The sequence below is a fragment of the Diceros bicornis genome, chromosome 36, assembly GCF_020826845.1.
Source record: "Diceros bicornis minor isolate mBicDic1 chromosome 36, mDicBic1.mat.cur, whole genome shotgun sequence".
Taxonomy (NCBI): Eukaryota; Metazoa; Chordata; class Mammalia; order Perissodactyla; family Rhinocerotidae; genus Diceros; species Diceros bicornis.
This window is the reverse complement of record NC_080775.1, coordinates 863,654-882,193: the sequence shown is the minus strand read 5'-3', so window position 1 is coordinate 882,193 and position 18,540 is coordinate 863,654. Positions and strand designations below refer to the sequence as shown.

Sequence of the window (18,540 nt, the reverse complement as noted above, 5' to 3'; positions counted from 1 at the left end):
TCCTCTTTTTTGCCGAGGCAGATTGGCCCTGGGCTAACATCCGTGCCCATCTTCCTCTACTTTATATGGGACACCACCACAGCATGGCTGGACAAGCGGTGCGTCAGTGCATGCCCGCGATCCAAACCTGCGAACCCTGGGCCACCGAAGCGGAGCGCGTGCACTTAACCACTATGCCACCGGGCTAGCCCCTCCAGAGCTCGTTTTTGAGGAGGACTTCTGGGTCTCTTGAAAGACTTTTTTGTGGTATTGATTCTGACTTTTCCTTGGTACAGGTGTATACTGATGCTATGTTTGGCCATCAGCATTTTTTGTTTTCAAGTGTAAATGAGAGAAAATGAAGATTTTTATGGAGTGTCAAAAATCTCAAGAAAAAGCTGTGTAGTAAAAGGAGAACTACATATACACAGTTGCCTAGGGTAAAAATAAATTATAAAAGATATTGAATGAGGCATTTCTGCTCTTTGTTCAGAAGGTGATGTTACATATGAAATGTCAGCAGTAAATTGTTTTTTTCCTACTCAGGACTCGCGATATATTTTGCTTGCCATCAGTGAGGTTAGTGTGTGGCTAAGAAAAGAGATGGCACAAATAAGAGGTGCAGAAGTTTGGCTAAAGTGTCTTTACAGCAAATGAGCAGACTGATCTAAAAGGACACCACTGGATCAGACACTGTGAGTCCAGCATGGCAGGAGTCCTCATTTCCACATGGGAAGTAGTTCTTAATGAAAAAAATGTTCATAAACAGATAAATGGAGGTCAGAATACATCCTAAACAGGCTGGACTCAGGACAGTTAGCTTTTTAACTGTGGAATTGAGCATCTCTGTTAACAGTATTTCTTCTTGTATTTAATCCTTCCATTTCAGGTTAAATGCAGTAGACTTGCTGCTTCGTATCCTGGGTATCCTTCGTAACCTGGCTGCAGGTTTGGGTATAGAGCTTCCTGGGAGTGTTCAGGAAGATGTGTGCATGAGCTAAGCTTGCACCCTAGAAAGACACACCTCATGTGCTCGTGACCCTCTCCATTTGCTTCTCCCTCTGGTGAGGAAGGGTAGGTACTTCAGGAGATGCTCTTCTGTTGGAAAAGGAGTGACTCATGATAAGAGCAAGGAATTATACTTTGAGGGCAGCAAGGCTGTATCTCTAAGGAAGTGATTCCCTACATCAACTTTGCACTTACTTTGACAAAATAACCATTATAACCACGTGCAAAATAAGAGATAGGCTTTTTAAATCTTCTTCCTATTGTTTCGCTTGTTTCAAATAATATTTAATTTAGGCTTTCTTATACCCAAGTATTAGAGTGGTTGGAGTTCGTCAGAGATTTAACAGATAAAATACTTCTCTCCTAGCCAGAGGGTTAATGAGATGATCTAAACTCTCTGTTTTGTTTCGTATTGTATTTGAATAAAAATCCTAGTTAAAATGGTCTTTTCAAATAATTGTCTTCCCCAGGGCAAGATAATATGTCATAAGCCAATTATAAGTCTTAAAGCTGGAAGAGATCTTTTTCATTTTTTGTGTGGAATTACTAGATAAGTTCTAAATTAAAAGCAATGAGTGGAAAATTTTAATAATGTGAATTTTTGGTATACTTCTCACGTAGATACTTTTCCAGTCATATTTGGCTAAGAAATAAGCTTTTGCATCTTGTGTCTGATTTTATGCCCTCCCTAGAAGCAGAACCAGATCAAACTATAAAAAGTAAGTCACTTTTCCCCACTGCAGTAGCAGCACAGTTGTACATGTATAAAAGGAAATTAAAAAAGTTAATCTTGAAGTTTATTGGCAGCATGCTTACGAATATTTCCATACTGGGTGCCATTTTAAATGTGTAATTAAAGAACTGTGTACTCTACTGAGATTGGATTCCTCTCTTTCATTTGTAAGTGTCTTTGAGTGACACATCTACTGTGAGAAGACTCAGTGGAAAGAATGGACTATCAGAGATATTGAATCTTGGAAAACAAAGAGCTAGAATAACAGCTTTCCTGGAAACAGCCATCTGTTGGTCTGTAAATTTTTCCACTATTCAAGGCTACAAATTCAGTTGAGTATATAATCTGTGCATTAGGTGCTGTGGAAGGTGCATGGACTAATCTGCACTAACAGTCTCACAGATTATTCTGCTGTAAGACAGGAATGTGCACTTTAGGTATTATAGAGTGATGCTGATAGCTGTGAGATAAACGGTGTAATCTAACCAGCAGCGCAAGGCAAATGACTGAGGAATTGTAATTCCTGTATGGTGTATTTTATTTTCTTACACCTCTCTTATTTAGAGATGGGCTTATTGGGTTCATAAAAGAAAGTTGCTATTATTAACAAATGTCCTTCCACTCCTCAAATGCTATGATTGTGCTTTAATGATTTGATTTAACTTCTTTGACCACTTTTTTTTTCTAATGAGTTTATTTAGTTTCAAAATTCTGGTAGGTAAACTGTCCTTCTACAAAGTATGTTTACACATTGATAGTAACAAATTTTGACTTTTCTAATTGATCTCAAAGGGGATCATACAGCACTTAATTAGGGCAGTCTCTGAAGTTCTTCAGAGCCCATTTTCCATATTTAGTTAAAACTGTTTACTTCTTCAGTTAGTATTCATTTACTATTTTTCTGTAAAATGATCCTAATAGTTATGCTGGAGTTCTTAGAACACATGTCGGTAGTAGCATCTTGTCCTGTCCATCTCCTTTGCTCACGCTCTGCCCCTTGCCTCACTGCTCCTAATCACAATTAGGGTAGAAGAGACCTTAGCAAACTTCACACCTCCCTCATTTTGTGGATGCAAATACAGAAACAGAGTATTGGGACAATACTGCAGTAAAACCATATGCATTTGAATGTTACTGATAAAAGGAAGCTCTTTGGGGTAAATTGTTACATATCATTGGTGGAATATATATTTCTCTTATGTCCTATACATAAGAATATGGATTCCCTTTGAGAAACTCAGGATAGTAGAGAAGAGGCACAGATGTGGTCATTGCTGTAAAGAGCAGAGAAGGCTGTGGTTGCATGGAGAAGGAGTGAGGCAGGAATCGGGAAGATGCTTTTGAGAGGGAGGAGCGTTGCAGGCAAGAAGGATAGAATGTGTAAAGAAAGGCGTAGAAGTATTAAAGGGCTTGGTGAATATAGAGAATGGGGAGTAGTGTGTTGAAGTGGAGAATTCCTGACTTCAGAATAATGTTTTTAGGTTCAGAAAAGAGTTTTATGTTTGGCTCCCATTTAGTAGAATCGCATCCTATGTGAAATGTGTACATTTTGAGGTCAACTCATGAAGTAAGAATTATCCATACACTTGAAAATTCCCCAGTAAGATGCAAAATATTTTCTCTAAATACAGCCATTTTTATTCTGGCATTGAATTAGATCACTGTTTTTGTTGTATAAAATGATGAAATATTTGACTTATATTTAGACACTGTGTTTTTTTTTTTAAAAGTGCTTATTTGGAATGCCAAAATCGTAATCGGTACATTGGTGCAAGATGAGTATCACCATAGAAGGGAAGAAGGAATGAAGACCCACTAAGGAAACTGTAGGTACTTGTGAGGTTGTGTCATAGTGGATCATATGCCCTTTGGCATGGATTGATAGGGTGAGCTGCCTGCACTACTGAAATTCTCTCTAAGCATATAGAGTTGAATAGCAAAAATTATATGTGCATGTGATTCAGCTCACTGGACTTACTAGCTTTGTGACCTTGACTAATTTATCTCTGAATTCAATTTCCCAGTCTGCTAGATGGACATGAGACCTAACTAACAGAATTAAGGTTAATTTAGTAACATGTAAAGCACTTAGAATAATCGTTGCATAACAGAGATCCAAATGCTAATTCTTTCCCTTTCTAGATTTCTGATCCAGAGACAAATCAGCCATGTTTCCACATCACTCTTTTGTACCAAGTGAAAGAATTTCATGCTGTTTAGGAGAATGATATCTTTTTTTTATTGTTTTAGAAATTATCAAATTCACAAACTATGATACTATCATTATTTGAAAATCCACTGAAGTATGCCAGGCATATGTATGAAAATAAGGCTCTTAACCTCTAATAGTTTACTATTTGGGTTGTTTCCACTTTTTGGCTATTATGAATGATGTTGCTATGGATATTTATGTACAAGTTTTGGTGGGGATATAGGTTTTCAGTTCTCTGGGAACTGAAGTGGAATTGCTGGGTCATACGGTAACTCTATGTTAACATTTTGAAACTGTTGACCAAAGTGGCTGTGCCATTTTACATCCCCACCAGCAGTGAATGAATATTCCAATTTCTCCACATCCTTGCCAATGCTTGTTGTTATTTGTCTTTTTAATTATAGCCATCCCAGTGAGTGTGAAGTGGTATTTTGTGTTTTCATTTGCATTTCCGTAATGACTAATGATGTTGAGCATCTTTTCATGTGCTTATTGGCCTTTTGTATATCATCTTAGGGGAAATGTCAGTTCAGACCCCGCCCATTTTTTATTTATATTTGTCTCTTATTGTTGAGTTTCAGGAATTCTTTATTCTAGGTATATGTCCCTTATCAGATAGATAATTTGCAAATATTTTTTCCCATTCTGTGGGTTATCTTTCCATTTTCTTGGTGGTATACTTTGAAGCACAAACGTTTTTAATTTTGATGAAGACCAGTTTGTTTTTTCTTTTGTTGCTTGTGCTTTTGGTGCCCTAAGAAGACATTTCCTAATCCAAGCTCACGAAGATTTACTCCTATGTTTTCTTCTGAGTTTTATTGTTTTAGCTCTTACATTTAGGTGTTTGGTCTATTTTGTGTTAATTTTTATATAGAGTAAGTGAGAATAGGGGTCCAGCTTCACTCTTTAGCAAGAGGATATTCAGTTATCCCAGCACCATTTGTTGAAAAGAGTATTCTTTCCCCATTGAAGGGTCTTGGCACCCTTTTGAAAATAATTGACCATAAACGTAAGAGTTTATTTCTGGACTCTCAGTTCTATTCCGTAGATCTGTATGTCTGTCACAACAGTACCATGCTGTCTTGATTGCTGTAGTTTTGTAGTAAGTTTGGAAATCAGGAAGTGTAAGTCTTCCAACTTTGTTCTTTTCGAGATTATTTTGGCTATTCTGGGTCCCTTGCATTTCTGTAGGAATTTTAGGATCAGCTCATCAATTGCTGCAAAAAAGGCAGGTGGGATTTTGATAGGGATTGCCTTGACTGTAGATCGATTTGGGGAGTATTGCCATCATAAGAATAGCATGTCTTCCCATCTGTGAACATGGGATGTCTCCCATCCATGAACACCAGGCATCTGTCCGTCAGAACTAGTTTTGGGTTGTATCGGTAGTTCTCAAACATTTTGTTCTCATGACCTCTTTATACTTTTGAACATTGAAGATCCCTGAGAGCTTTTGTTTATATGACTTTTCTCTATATTAAAAATTAAGACTCGGAAATTTTAAAAATACATTTTTCTTTAATAATAATAACAAATCCATTACATGTAATATAAATAACATTGTTTATGAAAAGAGAGCAATTGTTTCCAAAATAAAAAATAACTTAATGGGGAAAGTGGCATGGTTTTATATTTTTGTAAATCGCTTTAATGCCTGATTTAATAGAATCTCAGCTGAATTCTCATCTGCGTCTGCATTTGATCTGTTGGCGATGTGTTATTTTGGTTGAAGGAAATCTGGCCTCACACAAATACAGTATGTAGTTGGAAAAGTGAGGAATATTTTAATAGTCTTCATATAACCTTGATGATTCTTCTTTGATACTACTGTTGGGGAAGAGGGAGAATCTCCCTCTGCCCTTTCCCTTAAGGTTCTTCTGGCTGGCCAAATAATCCACAAGACAGGTTAGCAGGAGAAAATAATACCAAGTTTAATAACATGTATACATGGGAGAAGCTCAGAAATGAGCAACTCGTCCCTCTGTCTAAGCTGCTTGCTTAAGTATTGCAGCTAAAGGCGAAGGAACGTGTTGGGGGTGGGTAGTGGCCTGGGACTTCAGAGGGCAGAAGGACAATTCTTTTTAGGGTCATCTATTGATAATTTGGTCAGGGAGAGATAGAGTTTTTTGATAAAAGGGGCTTGGTGCCCCTCCCATTGCAACATCTATTTTACATTATCTTTATAGCCATCATGATAGAAGATCTGTTCCAGGAAGGAGCCACCATGTCAAATTCTTTAGGCAGTTAGTGGGGGAGGTCAGATGTCTTTCAGAGAAAACAATCAAGGTAAAGAGATATATTTCAGGGTGGCCAAATCTTGATCTCCCACACTACACCAGACCTCCACTGCACTTTTGTGAGGAGAAAATGAAAATGAAAAAGGCAAATAACATCTTGGCATTATTACTAAAATCGTTTTGACCTGGTGGGCCCCTGGGAAAGGGTCTCTGGGATCTCTTACAAGCCCAGACTGCACTTTGAGACCTCCTGTCTTAGAGAACAAGACTGAGTAGTGTAGTTTTACAAGAAAATGATATGCCACCGAATGACAGTTTTATTAATCTGTATTGACAAACAACTGAGAAGGGACTTGGATGCTTTTCCTGCTGGGTTCCTTGCTCTTTCTATAGGAAAGGTGCCCTGGAGCCCAGAAGATTAGCTGGTTGCTCCATAAAGGTGGAATCAGCAAGCCAATGGGTTTTATTAAGTATATGTGATTATAAAAATAAGTTATTCAAAAGATTGAGACTACAGAAGTGCAACAAAGTAAAAGTGAAACACTATCCTTGAGTTTTAACACTTAATCACATTGTCAGTCATCTGGTATATTTCCTTCTAGTTCCATTTGTTTTCTTTTTAAATATTGACAAAGTTATGTGAATTTTTAAAACAGTTGTAATTATACTGTCTACAGTTTTATATCCTGCTTTTTTTACTTTATGTAATCTTTGTGAATATTTTAAATAGTTGTAATATATTGCATTAGTTTCTGCTTTTCTATAGTGAAATGTTTTTCTTTTTTTTGCTAAAGCTGCTGTGAACATTGTTAATAAAATGGTTTATGTATTTTTGTATAATTTTTTAGTACATATTTTAAATAGAAGTATGTGAAGTTTTAGATGTATAGTGATAACATATCCTAGTTAGATTTTTCTTTTACTTTTTTTTTTTTTTTTGGTGAGATCAGCCCTGTGCTAACATCTGCCGGTCCTCCTCTTTTTTTGCTGAGGAAGACTGGCCCTGGGCTAACATCCGTGCCCATCTTCCTCCACTCTTATATGGGATGCCGCCACAGCATGGCCTGCCAAGCAGTGCATCCGTGCGCGCCCAGGATCCGAACTGGCGAACCCCGGGCCGCTGCAGCAGAGTGCGTGCACTTATCTGCTTGTGCCACTGGGCCGACCCCTCTTTTACTTTTTATTATGGACAATTTTAACCTCAAAAGTAGAAGGGATAGTACAGCAATCATCAATGTACCTGTCGTCTAGTTTTAGCTACCATCAGCTTGCTGCATTCTTGTAATTTTGTTTCTTTTCTTTCCTTAAACTTACAAAAAAAATTATTAGCATATTTTAAAGCAAATTCCAGATGTATAATTTCATCTGTAGTCTTTCGGTTTATGTCTTTTGTACAGATAAGACCTTTAAAAATAAACAGCCACAGCACCTTGATTGTACTCAACAAAATTAATAATCATTCTATAATATTCTTTTTTTGTTATTTTGTGTGAGGAAGATCAGCCCTGAGCTAACATCTATTGCCAATCCTCCTCCTTTTTTTCCCTTTGTCTCCCCAAAGCCCCAGTAGATAGTTGTGTGTCACAGCTGCACATCCTTCTTAGTTGCTGTATGTGGGACGCCGCCTCAGCATGGCTGGACAAGCAGTGCGTCAGTGCGCGCCTGGATCTGGACCTGGGCCGCCAGTAGCAGAACGCGCACACTTAACCGCTAAGCCACGGGGCTGGTTCCCTATAATATTCTTTATTACCTAGGCAACACCATTCAGTTTTTCCAGACATAAATGTTATTTTAAACTTAATTTATTTGAATCCAGTTCTCACATTACATAAGGTTATTTTGGTCAAAGTTTTTTTGTAGCAATAAAAGTCTCCTGTTTTTTCATGTTTTAAATTTGTTATAGAAACGCGGTCATCCTGTCTTGTAGAATGCCCCACATTTTGGATTTAGCTATTGGCTTTGTGTTGGTGTTATTTAACATGTATTGCCCCAGAATTTCCTTTAAATTGGGAGTCAGATTTAGAGGTTTGATTAAATACAGGTTCTTTTTTTGGCAAGAATACTTCCTAGATGGTACTCTCTATCTCATCAAGAAGAATGTAATACCTAGTTGTTCCAGTTTTAGTGATGAGATTGAAAACTAGCTTTGGTCAGTGTCCATCTGATTCAACTATTATAGAGTTCCTGTCAGCTCTTCACTTAATTCTAGCAGACATCGATGATCATTGCCTTTGTTATTTCATTAGATGTTGCAATATTTTGATTTTCTAATTCTGTCATTCACTCTCCATTTATTACATGTGGTTTCTGTATGTTCTACAAAATAATTAACCAGCACTAATGGAAAGTGTACGTGAAAGATGAAAGACTGAGGAGCTATCACAATTTGGAGGAGACTAAAGAGAAATGAGGACTAAATGCAATTTGGGATCCTAGACTGGATCCTAGAATAGAAAGAGCTCATTAGTAGAAAAACTGGTGAAAGCTGAAGAAAAATCTAGTTTAGTTTAAAAAGTTCCATTTCCAGGGGCCAGCTCTGTGGCCTAGTGGTTAAGTTTGGCGCACTCTGCTTCTGCGGCCTGGGTTCACAGGTTCAGATCCCAGGCACAAACCTATACCACTCATCAGCCATGCTATGGCAGCGACCCACATTCAAAATAGAGGAAGATTGGCACAGATGTTAGCTCAGGGCCAATCTTCCTCAAGCTAAAAAAAAGAAGGAAGATTGCCAACGGATGTTAGCTCAGGGAGAATCTTCTTCACAAAAGAAAAAAGATTTCTAGATGAATTTTTAGGATCTCGTGTGCAAATACTGTCTTTTAAAATCACTTAGAATAGTTCTTCTTAATAGGTATGCCACCAACTTGATATGCAGTTGTCTATTTGAGATTGACTTATATATATATATATATATATTTTTTTTTTTTTTTTTTTTTTTCTGTGTGTATGTGAGGAAGATCAGCCTTGAGCTAACATCCAATGCCAATCCTCCTCATTTTTTGCTGAGGAAGATCGGCCCTGGGCTAACACCCATGTTCATCTTCCTCTACTTTATATGGGACACCGCCACAGTGTGGCTTGACAAGCGATGCATCGGTGCGTGCCCTGGATCCGAACCTGCGAACCCCGGGCCACCGCAACAGACTGTGTGCACTTAACTGCTACACCACCGGGCTGGCCCCCTGAGATTGACTTATATTGTTAAGGATTGCTTTGAGTGTCCAAAAAGACCTTAATAAATGTTTAGTTATGAAACAAATATTTCTGGTATATGTGAAAAGAATTCTTTATAAATAGATCTAAGAGCACTATACTCTCCCAAGTATTTAATAAGATTGATAAAGCATTTTTAGATGTAGCTTTGACAGATGAGATTAAAAATGTACTGCCAGCGTAGAGACCACCAGATAGGAGGGAGGGCCCTTTGATTTCATCTCTCCGCTTTTCATGTGAAGAGAGATGAAATCAAATCAGGAAAATAACTCTTTGTTCAGCTCATTAAGGCTTTGTGAAGGCTGCCTCCGAACACTATCAAGTTTTCAAAGTACTCTGTTTTAGGCTAGGAAATACTTTGCTTTGGCAATAGTTTTTTTTCTCCGTGCATATTTCTCTCTGCAACCTAGAGAGCTGCTTTTTGGGCATGCCAGGAAGCAGTAGTTTATATAGTTTAAGGCTCAAAATAGTTTTGGTCTCTTGAAGAAGTAATGAAAAAGTTACTTTGTTATTTATTGGAACTATCGTCAGTACTTGCATCATCATACTTTAAATCTTATTTTAGATTCAGACATTGATAATAAAGTCTAGTTTTAATGGGGTTTGTATCTTTTGTAGTACTTAAGTGAGGTGAATATCAGTAACTCCTGTTGGCAAACTTTCCAGTTGTAGGACTTTTTTGAAAAACCATGTATATGTCAGGTCAGTAATTAAGAGACATAGTGGTGTGATGTCAAGATTACTTGTTTATGGATAGGATGCGTGGGTCAGATCAGGACCACTGTTTCTGTTGTACTAAGGTACTGCCATGGTCACCTTTTTAACCTTTTATTATAGAACATTTCAAACGTACAAAAATAGACAGGATTGTATCATGAACTCCCATACCCCTCTCCCGGGAGGAACAATTGTGAACCCCCACATCTCTGCCCCACATTATTTTGAGGAAAATTCCAGACTTCATGTTATTTCTCTGTAAATATTTCAATATGCAGCTCTAAAAGGCAGGCTCTCTTTTTTTGTTCAACAACCACATCATTATCACATCTAAGAAAATACAGTAATTCTTTAATACCATCAAATATTCCATCAGCGTTACTTCCCTGATTGTCTTTTGTTTTAGTTTGTTTGAATCAAAGTCGTATAAACCAAATAAAGCCACAGTTTGGCCAATATGTGCGTCTTGTCTCCTTTTGTGTTGAAGAAGCCAGGCTGCGTGTCCAGTGCTTGCCCACTTGGCAGAACCGCATGGCATTCCTCTGAGCTTGTGTTTGCTGCAAGTTTGTACTAAGATCACATCCTGGGTTTGTTGTTGTTTGTTTTGCAAGACCACTTCCTATCCAGTGGCATTGCTGTTTCCATCTGGAGGTATGAAATTTCTGACTGTCTTTAAAAATATAGGTAGTGTATATAATAAAGGACTCTTCTAGTTGGTTTTTTTCCCCTTTTGGCTATAATATCTTGTTTTCAACCAAACATTTTTTTCTCTGAGCATCTTAAAAATCTACAAGTGAATAGTGGTAAAAGCATCTACAGTGCCACCTCCTCTGACTTGTCAGTCTTGGTGCCAATCTACGTCTTTATTTTCTGGATTTGATGGTTTTGTGAGAATTGATGTCAGTTTCTGTTATGATTTAGCATATTTGTCATTCATCCTACATTTTGGAAAACACTGACCTCTGTGAAACTGATTTTAATTTGTTTCAAGCATTTCTTCTCTATTAGTTTACATTTCCAAACCTGTCTTTGGCATTTAAGTGATTTTGTGCTTTTGTGATTGATGATACACTTGACAATTGGAGGAGATCAGATTATTTCGTTAGCAAGGGTTTTGAGAATTTATCATAAGCAGGTTTTTGAGAATAGGGAGCGCCCTCATAGAAACTAAAAATCTACATGATTACCTAGTGAGACAAAAATAGTTAGCTTTTAAATTTCTTTATCTGGCACTTGGATACTGTGTGTTTCAGAATAGCCTGAAAAGATAACTGGGTTTCTCTTATGGTGAAGCAGTGTAGCTTACAGTGAACAGAGGGAACTCCTGAAGTCAGGCCTGAATGTCTGAGAATCCTGGTTCTGACACTCGTAATACGGAATCATGAAAACTATCGTCCCTTCTGAACCAGTTACTTCTTAAGCTGTTTGGGAAAATCAAATGAGATATTCTATGTAAAGTTAAATGTCTAGCTGTTGAGTTGAGCGAGTGCTTTGCAAAGGTTCCATTGCAGTGCTGTGCTGCTGTGTTCAGATTGGTTTCAGTTTGTGTGGGTCAGGATTATGAAGGTCTTCCTTTTTAACTAATTATTGTTTGTTCTCCTGGTAACTGTTGTCCTGCAACAAAATGAAATTAATGGGGCTGTTCAAAAACTGTATTTATGGATTTGGGATTCATCAAATCCCCAATTGGAGTTGTATTAATTTTGTAATTTTCTGTTTTTAAAAAATGAGTTTCTGGGCATGGGTGGTTTTGTATGTGTTAGCACATGGTTTCTAAGTCTTAGAGTATTAACATGGTCACCACATTAGTGCGAAGAAGAAACTTTCTTATTGAAAAAACAATATTATTTCTTGGGTGAGTAAGGTGTAAATTATGGGCAGGTTTTGTTCAACTATTTAGACTCCAGAGGGATAAACACATGTCCTGGAAAGCTTGAGGATTTTAAGACTTCTTAGTAATTTTACTTTAAGAATCAGTTATATTCTGCACTTCAGGTTACCAATTTACTGTCTTTGTCGCTTTGCAGCATCCTACGGTTAACATTAAACTTCTCCCAGTGGAGCCACAAAGTAAACAGCTCATGACTTCTGATCAGGACGCTAAGGTCGTGGCTGAACCGCAGGGCCAGCGAGTCCAGGAAGGGAAAGACGGCGCTCATCTGGTGAGTGTGTGTCCAAGGCCAGCATTGGCCTGGTGCATCTCTCTTCTCTTCTGATAACAGATTCGACATTGGACTTAATAGGGAAATCAAAATAATAACAGTAGCGTATCTTACGACCTAACTATGGGTGTTATATTCTGAATAAATTTCTGGGTAGCTTAGTGTAGAGGAAACTGTAAGTACCAGGTGATAGAGAAAACAAATGGCAGTTATAGTTCTGGATGCTTCAAGCTTTGGGTTTTAAATCACCAAGGAAAATGCAATGATTTATAAGGACTTTAATAACATTAGTGCTGTTGCAGTTCATATCTGAAGAATTAATTAGGATTATAATATAAATTTTTTATTTTGACTACTTTTGTTTATTGTAGATTTTATCATGTCAAGCAATATGTTTAAAGTTTCTAAATGGCTTTGGGAAACGTAGATTTTCTTTATTTTCCCCTTTGAAACTACAAGAATTTTACTTATGGTGTTCAGAATTTCAAAGTATTTTAAATTTCAAGGCTCCTACATTGGTCTGAATATCTCACTGAATTTCTTTGTCATGTAAAAATGTGCTTTTCTCAGTGGCTTTTGTTTTGCTAAATTACAAATATGGTTTGTGGGCTGGCCCCGTGGCTTAAGCGGTTAAGTGCACGCGCTCTGCTGCTGGCGGCTGGGGTTCGGATCCCAGGCGTGCACCGATGCACTGCTTCTCTGGCCATGCTGAGGCCGCGTCCCAAATACAGCAACTAGAAGGATGTGCAGCTATGACGTACAACTATCTACGGGGGTTTTGGGGGGGAAAATAAATAAATAAATAAAATTATAAAAAAAAAACAAAAAAACAAATATTGTTTGAAAATATGTTTCTTTACGTTGTAGTGATGGTGTGTTTGATGTTTTCAATTTTACAGATGAATGGTCCCATATCTCAAACCACTTCTGAGACAAGTTCCATCCCAGCTTTGAGTCAGGTAATTCAGTTCTCAGATTAATCACAGCCGAGGCTCATAGATATTTCCTTATTTTAATGTAAAAAAAATTAGAAAATGTCAATGTTTCCCTAAAGGGGAGTGGGAAGACTCACCTGGGTACGGTAGACGTCAGTATTGCGTGTCCTCTTCTGGCTTGTGTGTGTGTGTGTGTGTATGAGTATGGTTCTACAAATAGCAGTGCCGCATGTGTTAATTTAAGGTCAGATATTCATCACAGTGTTTTTAATGGTTTACTGATTATCTGTTGCAGGTATATGATTAGTTTTACATTTTGATAGCCTGTGTTCTTTAACGCACACAAATCATAGAAAGCTTTTACTAAGCAAATTAGTTACATTTTAGTTGTGATTAATGAAAGAATAAGGAAATGGAGATCCACTGGTTTTTAAATCCTGCTTTATAGCATTTGCGTGTGCCTACAGCAGGTGCATTTGGAGCCATTCCAAATTTAGCTTGGCAATCTTCTAAGTGATCTTCTAAATCTTACAAAATTTAAAAAGTAAATTTTTATTTCTTAAAGTAAAAGTAAAATTTTAAAAGTAATCTTACAAAATTTATAGTAAAGCTTATCTATTCCCCTAAATTATAAGCAGTTAATGTAGAAATTAAAGGAGGGGATTGAATTCTTGATCTACTTCTAATAAGGTAGAATTTTAAAAAGTGAAAGACTCCTCCAAACTATTATATTTTATTGTTGTTGTTATTCAATTATGTATGTAGGATTCTTTTGCATATTGTATTTTACATTGATTTTTTAAAATGAATTTTATAATATTTTAAGTAATTTAAAACCCAAATATAAGACCTCTGGTAAAGAGGGAAATTATACAAAAATCATTGAGAGATTTAAAAAACATTTAGCGAGGGGAACAAATCTCGCTCTTCCCCTTGGTTGATTTGCAGTCCAACATAATATTCAGATGTCTTTAAAACCTATTGCTGGGCATAAAACTAGATTTTGGATTCTGTGGGGTTTTGTAAAATTATTTTGTGAGTAAGATTTGAGATAAGACCTATCTAGAAAAGAAGTGAAACACTTGAACCAGAATTCAATATTTCATTTCTGTGGAGAAATAATTTGCATCTAGTATTGCCTACACATGCTTTCTAAGAGTCATTTTTAAGAGTTAACATCCTATAACGGAATATCATCTGGTGAGTTCTTGGTCCAGGCCTGGCTATCAGTACTCCTCATGTCCCTTGGGCAGGTTGCATCTCTGACAACAGGTTTTGTAAAATGTGGATTTACTATTTACCAGTTTTACTGGGTGTTGCACACTTTAGGTTTTCAGAGGATCATTAAATACTAGAGCTGGAAGGTACCATAAGAGACTGTCTGGGCTCACAACGTATGTGGCCTTTAAATCTTTATTTATAACTGACTTAAGCATCTTTACAGAAAATAAAAGTCTCATTAAAGAGTATACATGTTTTTATGTAGTTGTAATCAATGTATATACACTTCATCTCATTTTTTCCCACATAGCATCATTTCACCTATGTATCCTTTTGTACTTGCCCTGTAGTATTTTCTTTATTTTGATATGCCATCATTTCTTTAGCCGTTTGGTTTTTGGGGGCATTTAAATGGTTTATTTTTTTCCTGCTGTTATAAATGGCATTGCTCTCAACATTTTTCTAACTAGCATTACTCACGGCGCACCTAAGTGTGTGGACCTCTTAATTGGCTTAGTGGCTCTGAGTGTTGATGCTCAGTAGTCAGCAGTTCTTATGAGTGGTGAGTATGCTTAGCGGTCTGATTTAGGAACCAGTCTCTTTAAGGCTTAGTCTTTCCCCCAAAGTTAGATGCAGTGTGAAGAGGAGGAGAATCACCATAGAGATGCTCAACTGTCTGAATAATTCAGGAGCAGGTTTGCGTTTATCCAGTGGTAATATCAATCATATTATACAGCTCCCTGCTCCCCTCCTCAAAACACTTACTGAGTAGTAACTGTTTACAAGCCTAGCCAATCAGTGAGCACCAAAAAGTGATCTTAACTGGAGGAAACTGAGACCTGAACAGGCCTAAGTAATTTCCCCGAGGTTACTCAACTAAAAAGCGGCAGAACCAGTATTTGAACCAGACAACCTGGCTCCCGAGTCCACACTCAAGATGAGATACTTCCTCTTTGGCATCTATTTCATTTAAAAAGAGAAAGAGCAAACAGAAAATAATACCAAAAACAAAACTCAGCTCGTGTCAGCCATTCAGCAACTATTTGCATTGTCTTTGAGTGGTTGAAATTAATTTAGGATAAAGCTGGAGGATCTTAGGTGAGGAATAGCATGACTTTTATTTTGGGAAGATTATTTTGACCTCATTATATTAAGAGAATGGATTGTAGTGAGTCAAGAATGAAAGTAAAGAAACCAAATAAAAAACTATCAAGTAACAAAGGTGAGAAATGTTGGTGGCTTAGACTAGGAATAATTGAGTTTTAAATTTATTTTGGAGGTGGATTCAGCCATACCAATTTGTAGATTGGATGTAGAGATTGAGGTGAGGAAAAGGTAGATCAAGGATAGTTGAGTAACTTGATGGATGATGGTTTCATTTATTTTGAGATGGAAAAAACTGGAGAAATAAAGGTTTGTGGAGGGAATATCCACCTGGTAGAACTTCAGGCAAGCAGCAAAGTGGGCAGGTGAGGCAGTTGGATCTCAGTAGAGAGGTTGGAACCTGAGATATAAATTTGAAGTAAACAAATAGATGTTTTACTATATTATATAGAAAAGACTATTAAAACTGCTATTGTATATGGGGATTAGGGGTAAACAATTAAAAATAACTGAGTTACCATTTAGAATAAAATCAACTCTAATACTTTTTTTTCCTCTATAACTTTCTGCCCACTGTCAAGATTTTTATATCCTTCAAGGGCATTCTCGGCTATAACTGTTATCTTCATTGATTCATCTTTTTCCTAGTCACCTGTATTACTTCCTATATGTATATTTGATTAAAATTTATTTAAGAAATTATATTCTATATTATTTTTCTAAATGTTTCAAATGTGTAAGTTTTATCTTAGGAGTTTTAAGACCCATAAAGGCAGGAGCTATGTAATGTAGTTCCTTGATAATTCTCTATAGGACATACTTTACTTGAATTGAAAAGAAATTTCATTAATATCAAGACGGTATAATTGCTAGTTGAGTCATTCATCTAAAAACTTTTTATATATATCTTTGTGGTTACCATGGGAATTACGTATAACATCCAAAAGTTATAACTGTCTAATTTAAATTGATGCCTGCTTAACCTCAGTAACACACAAAGGGTCTCTCCTATAAAGTTCTCTGCCCCCAGTGTCACAAATTACATCTTTATTATTGTGTGCCCAATAGCATAGGTTTATAATTATTTTTATGCATTTGCCTTTTAAATCTTGTAGAAGATAAAAAGTGAAGGTATAACTAAAAATTACAATACTAGCTTTTATAATAATTCATGTATTTACCTTTATGAGAGAGCTTTATTTTTTCATACAGCTTTGAGTTACTGTCGCATCCTTTCACTTCAACTTGAAGAACTCCCTTTAGCATTTCATGCAGGACAGATCTAGTAGTAACGAACTCCTTCAGCGTTTGCTTATCTGGGAATGTTTTAATTTCTCCTTCATTTTTGAAGGACAGTTTTGCTGGATAAAGAATTCCCAATTGACAGTTTTTTCATTCAGCATTTGACTATATCATCCCACTGCCTTCTAGTCTGCAAGGTTTCTAATGATAAATTGGCTGATATTCTTATTGAGGATCTCCTGTACTTGACAGTCACTGTTTTCTTGCGGCTTTCAAGATTTTTTATTTTTGTCCTTTGGCAGTTTGATTATAATGTGTCTTGGTGTGCATCTCTTTGGATTTATCATACTTGAAATTTCTTGAGCTCTTAGATTTGTAAATTCATGTATTTCATCAAATTTGGGAAGTTTTTGGCCGTTATCTCTTCAAATATTCCCTTTTCCCCATCCTCCCTTCTTCTTCTGGGATCCCACAATGCATATGTTGGTCCACTTGATGATGTCCTGTAAGTCCTGTAGCCTCCGTTCACTTTTCTGTGTTTTTTTTCCCTCTCCTTAGACTCAATAATTTCAATTGTCCTATCTTCAAATTTGCTGATTCTTTCTTCTTGTGGAAGTCTGCTGTTGAATTTCTGTAGTGAATTTTTCAATTCAGTTATTGTGCTTTTCAGCCCCAGAATATCTGTGTTTGGTTCTTCTTTATAATTCCTGTTTCTTTGTTGATATTCTCATTTTGTTCATATATCATTTTCCTGATTAACTTTAGTTTCTTGTCCATGTTTTTTCCTTAATTCTTTGATCATATGTAAGACGATTATTTTAAAGTCTTTGTCTAGTAAGTCCCATGGCTGAACTTTCTCAGGGACAGTTAATTTTGTTCCTTTGAATGAGCCATGTTTTCCTGTTTCTTTGTATGCCTTGTGATTTTGTTGTTGTTGAAAATTTGGCATTTGATTATAATGTAACTCTGGAAATCAGATTCTCTTCTTACCCAAGTTTGCTATTTGTTGGTATTGTTGAAGGCTATAGTAGTCTCAATGTTTTGAGACTTTTCCAAACTATTTTTGTAAAGACTATTCCTTGTGTTTTGTGTTCACCGAAGTCTCTTCCTTTAGCTTATGTTCAGCTAATATTTTGACAGAGATTTTCTTGAATGCCACAAGCTGAAACAATCAGACCAAAAAAAAACCCCTAAAACAAGAGAGAGGACAGCTGCCGCTCCAGTCTTTGTAGACTGGCTCTGTGCTGGGACAGTCCCTCGCTGATTGGCTCAGCTTGCTTGGAGACTAGGGATCCGCCTGAGGTGAAAGCTTAAGGTCTTTTGAGGACTTGTTTGAGCATGCATCCTGCCTGGATGTGGCTTTCTGAATTCCCTGTATATGTGGCTGCTTTTGAATGTCCTAATTTCCCACAGAGTTTCACCCCAGCTTCTTCTCTGGGTTTTAGATGGTTCTTGGATGTCTTCACCAATAATCTTCTGCCCCAGGTGTGTGTAGGTTTATAGCTGCCTTATAGCTTTTATGAGCAGTGCCTACCACTTTTCCCTTTGTGTTTTGAGTTATGTGAGATCAGATGAGCAAGTCAGTCCTTCAGATAACCTGCAGCTGGGGCAGAACAGATGTACATACTAATTTGTAAGTAAGGTCCCTCTGGTTCCAGGAGGGGCCTCTGGGACCTGGGCTTCTGCCACCTCAAACTAAGACCACACCACGCCACAAAATGTTCCTGCCACACAGGGGACAGCTTTTTCTTGATTGTGTGTTTGCTTAGTTGCTGTA

At 37.0% G+C, this 18,540-nt stretch overlaps 1 protein-coding gene across 2 annotated transcripts in view; it reads left to right on the top strand.

Annotated features, from left to right (window-relative positions):
* LARP4B (La ribonucleoprotein 4B) overlaps positions 1-18,540 on the top strand; it is a 101,162-nt gene that overhangs the window by 14,080 nt on the left and 68,542 nt on the right. The window contains exons 2-3 of one of the 2 annotated variants that reach the window (XM_058532333.1): positions 12,127-12,261; positions 13,161-13,220. In XM_058532333.1, the coding sequence (XP_058388316.1) occupies positions 12,181-12,261; positions 13,161-13,220 (141 nt within the window). In that variant the 5' untranslated portion in view covers positions 12,127-12,180. Of the gene's footprint in view, positions 1-12,126; positions 12,262-13,160; positions 13,221-18,540 lie in introns of those variants that run through there. The other variant, XM_058532332.1, reaches the window with a different exon arrangement.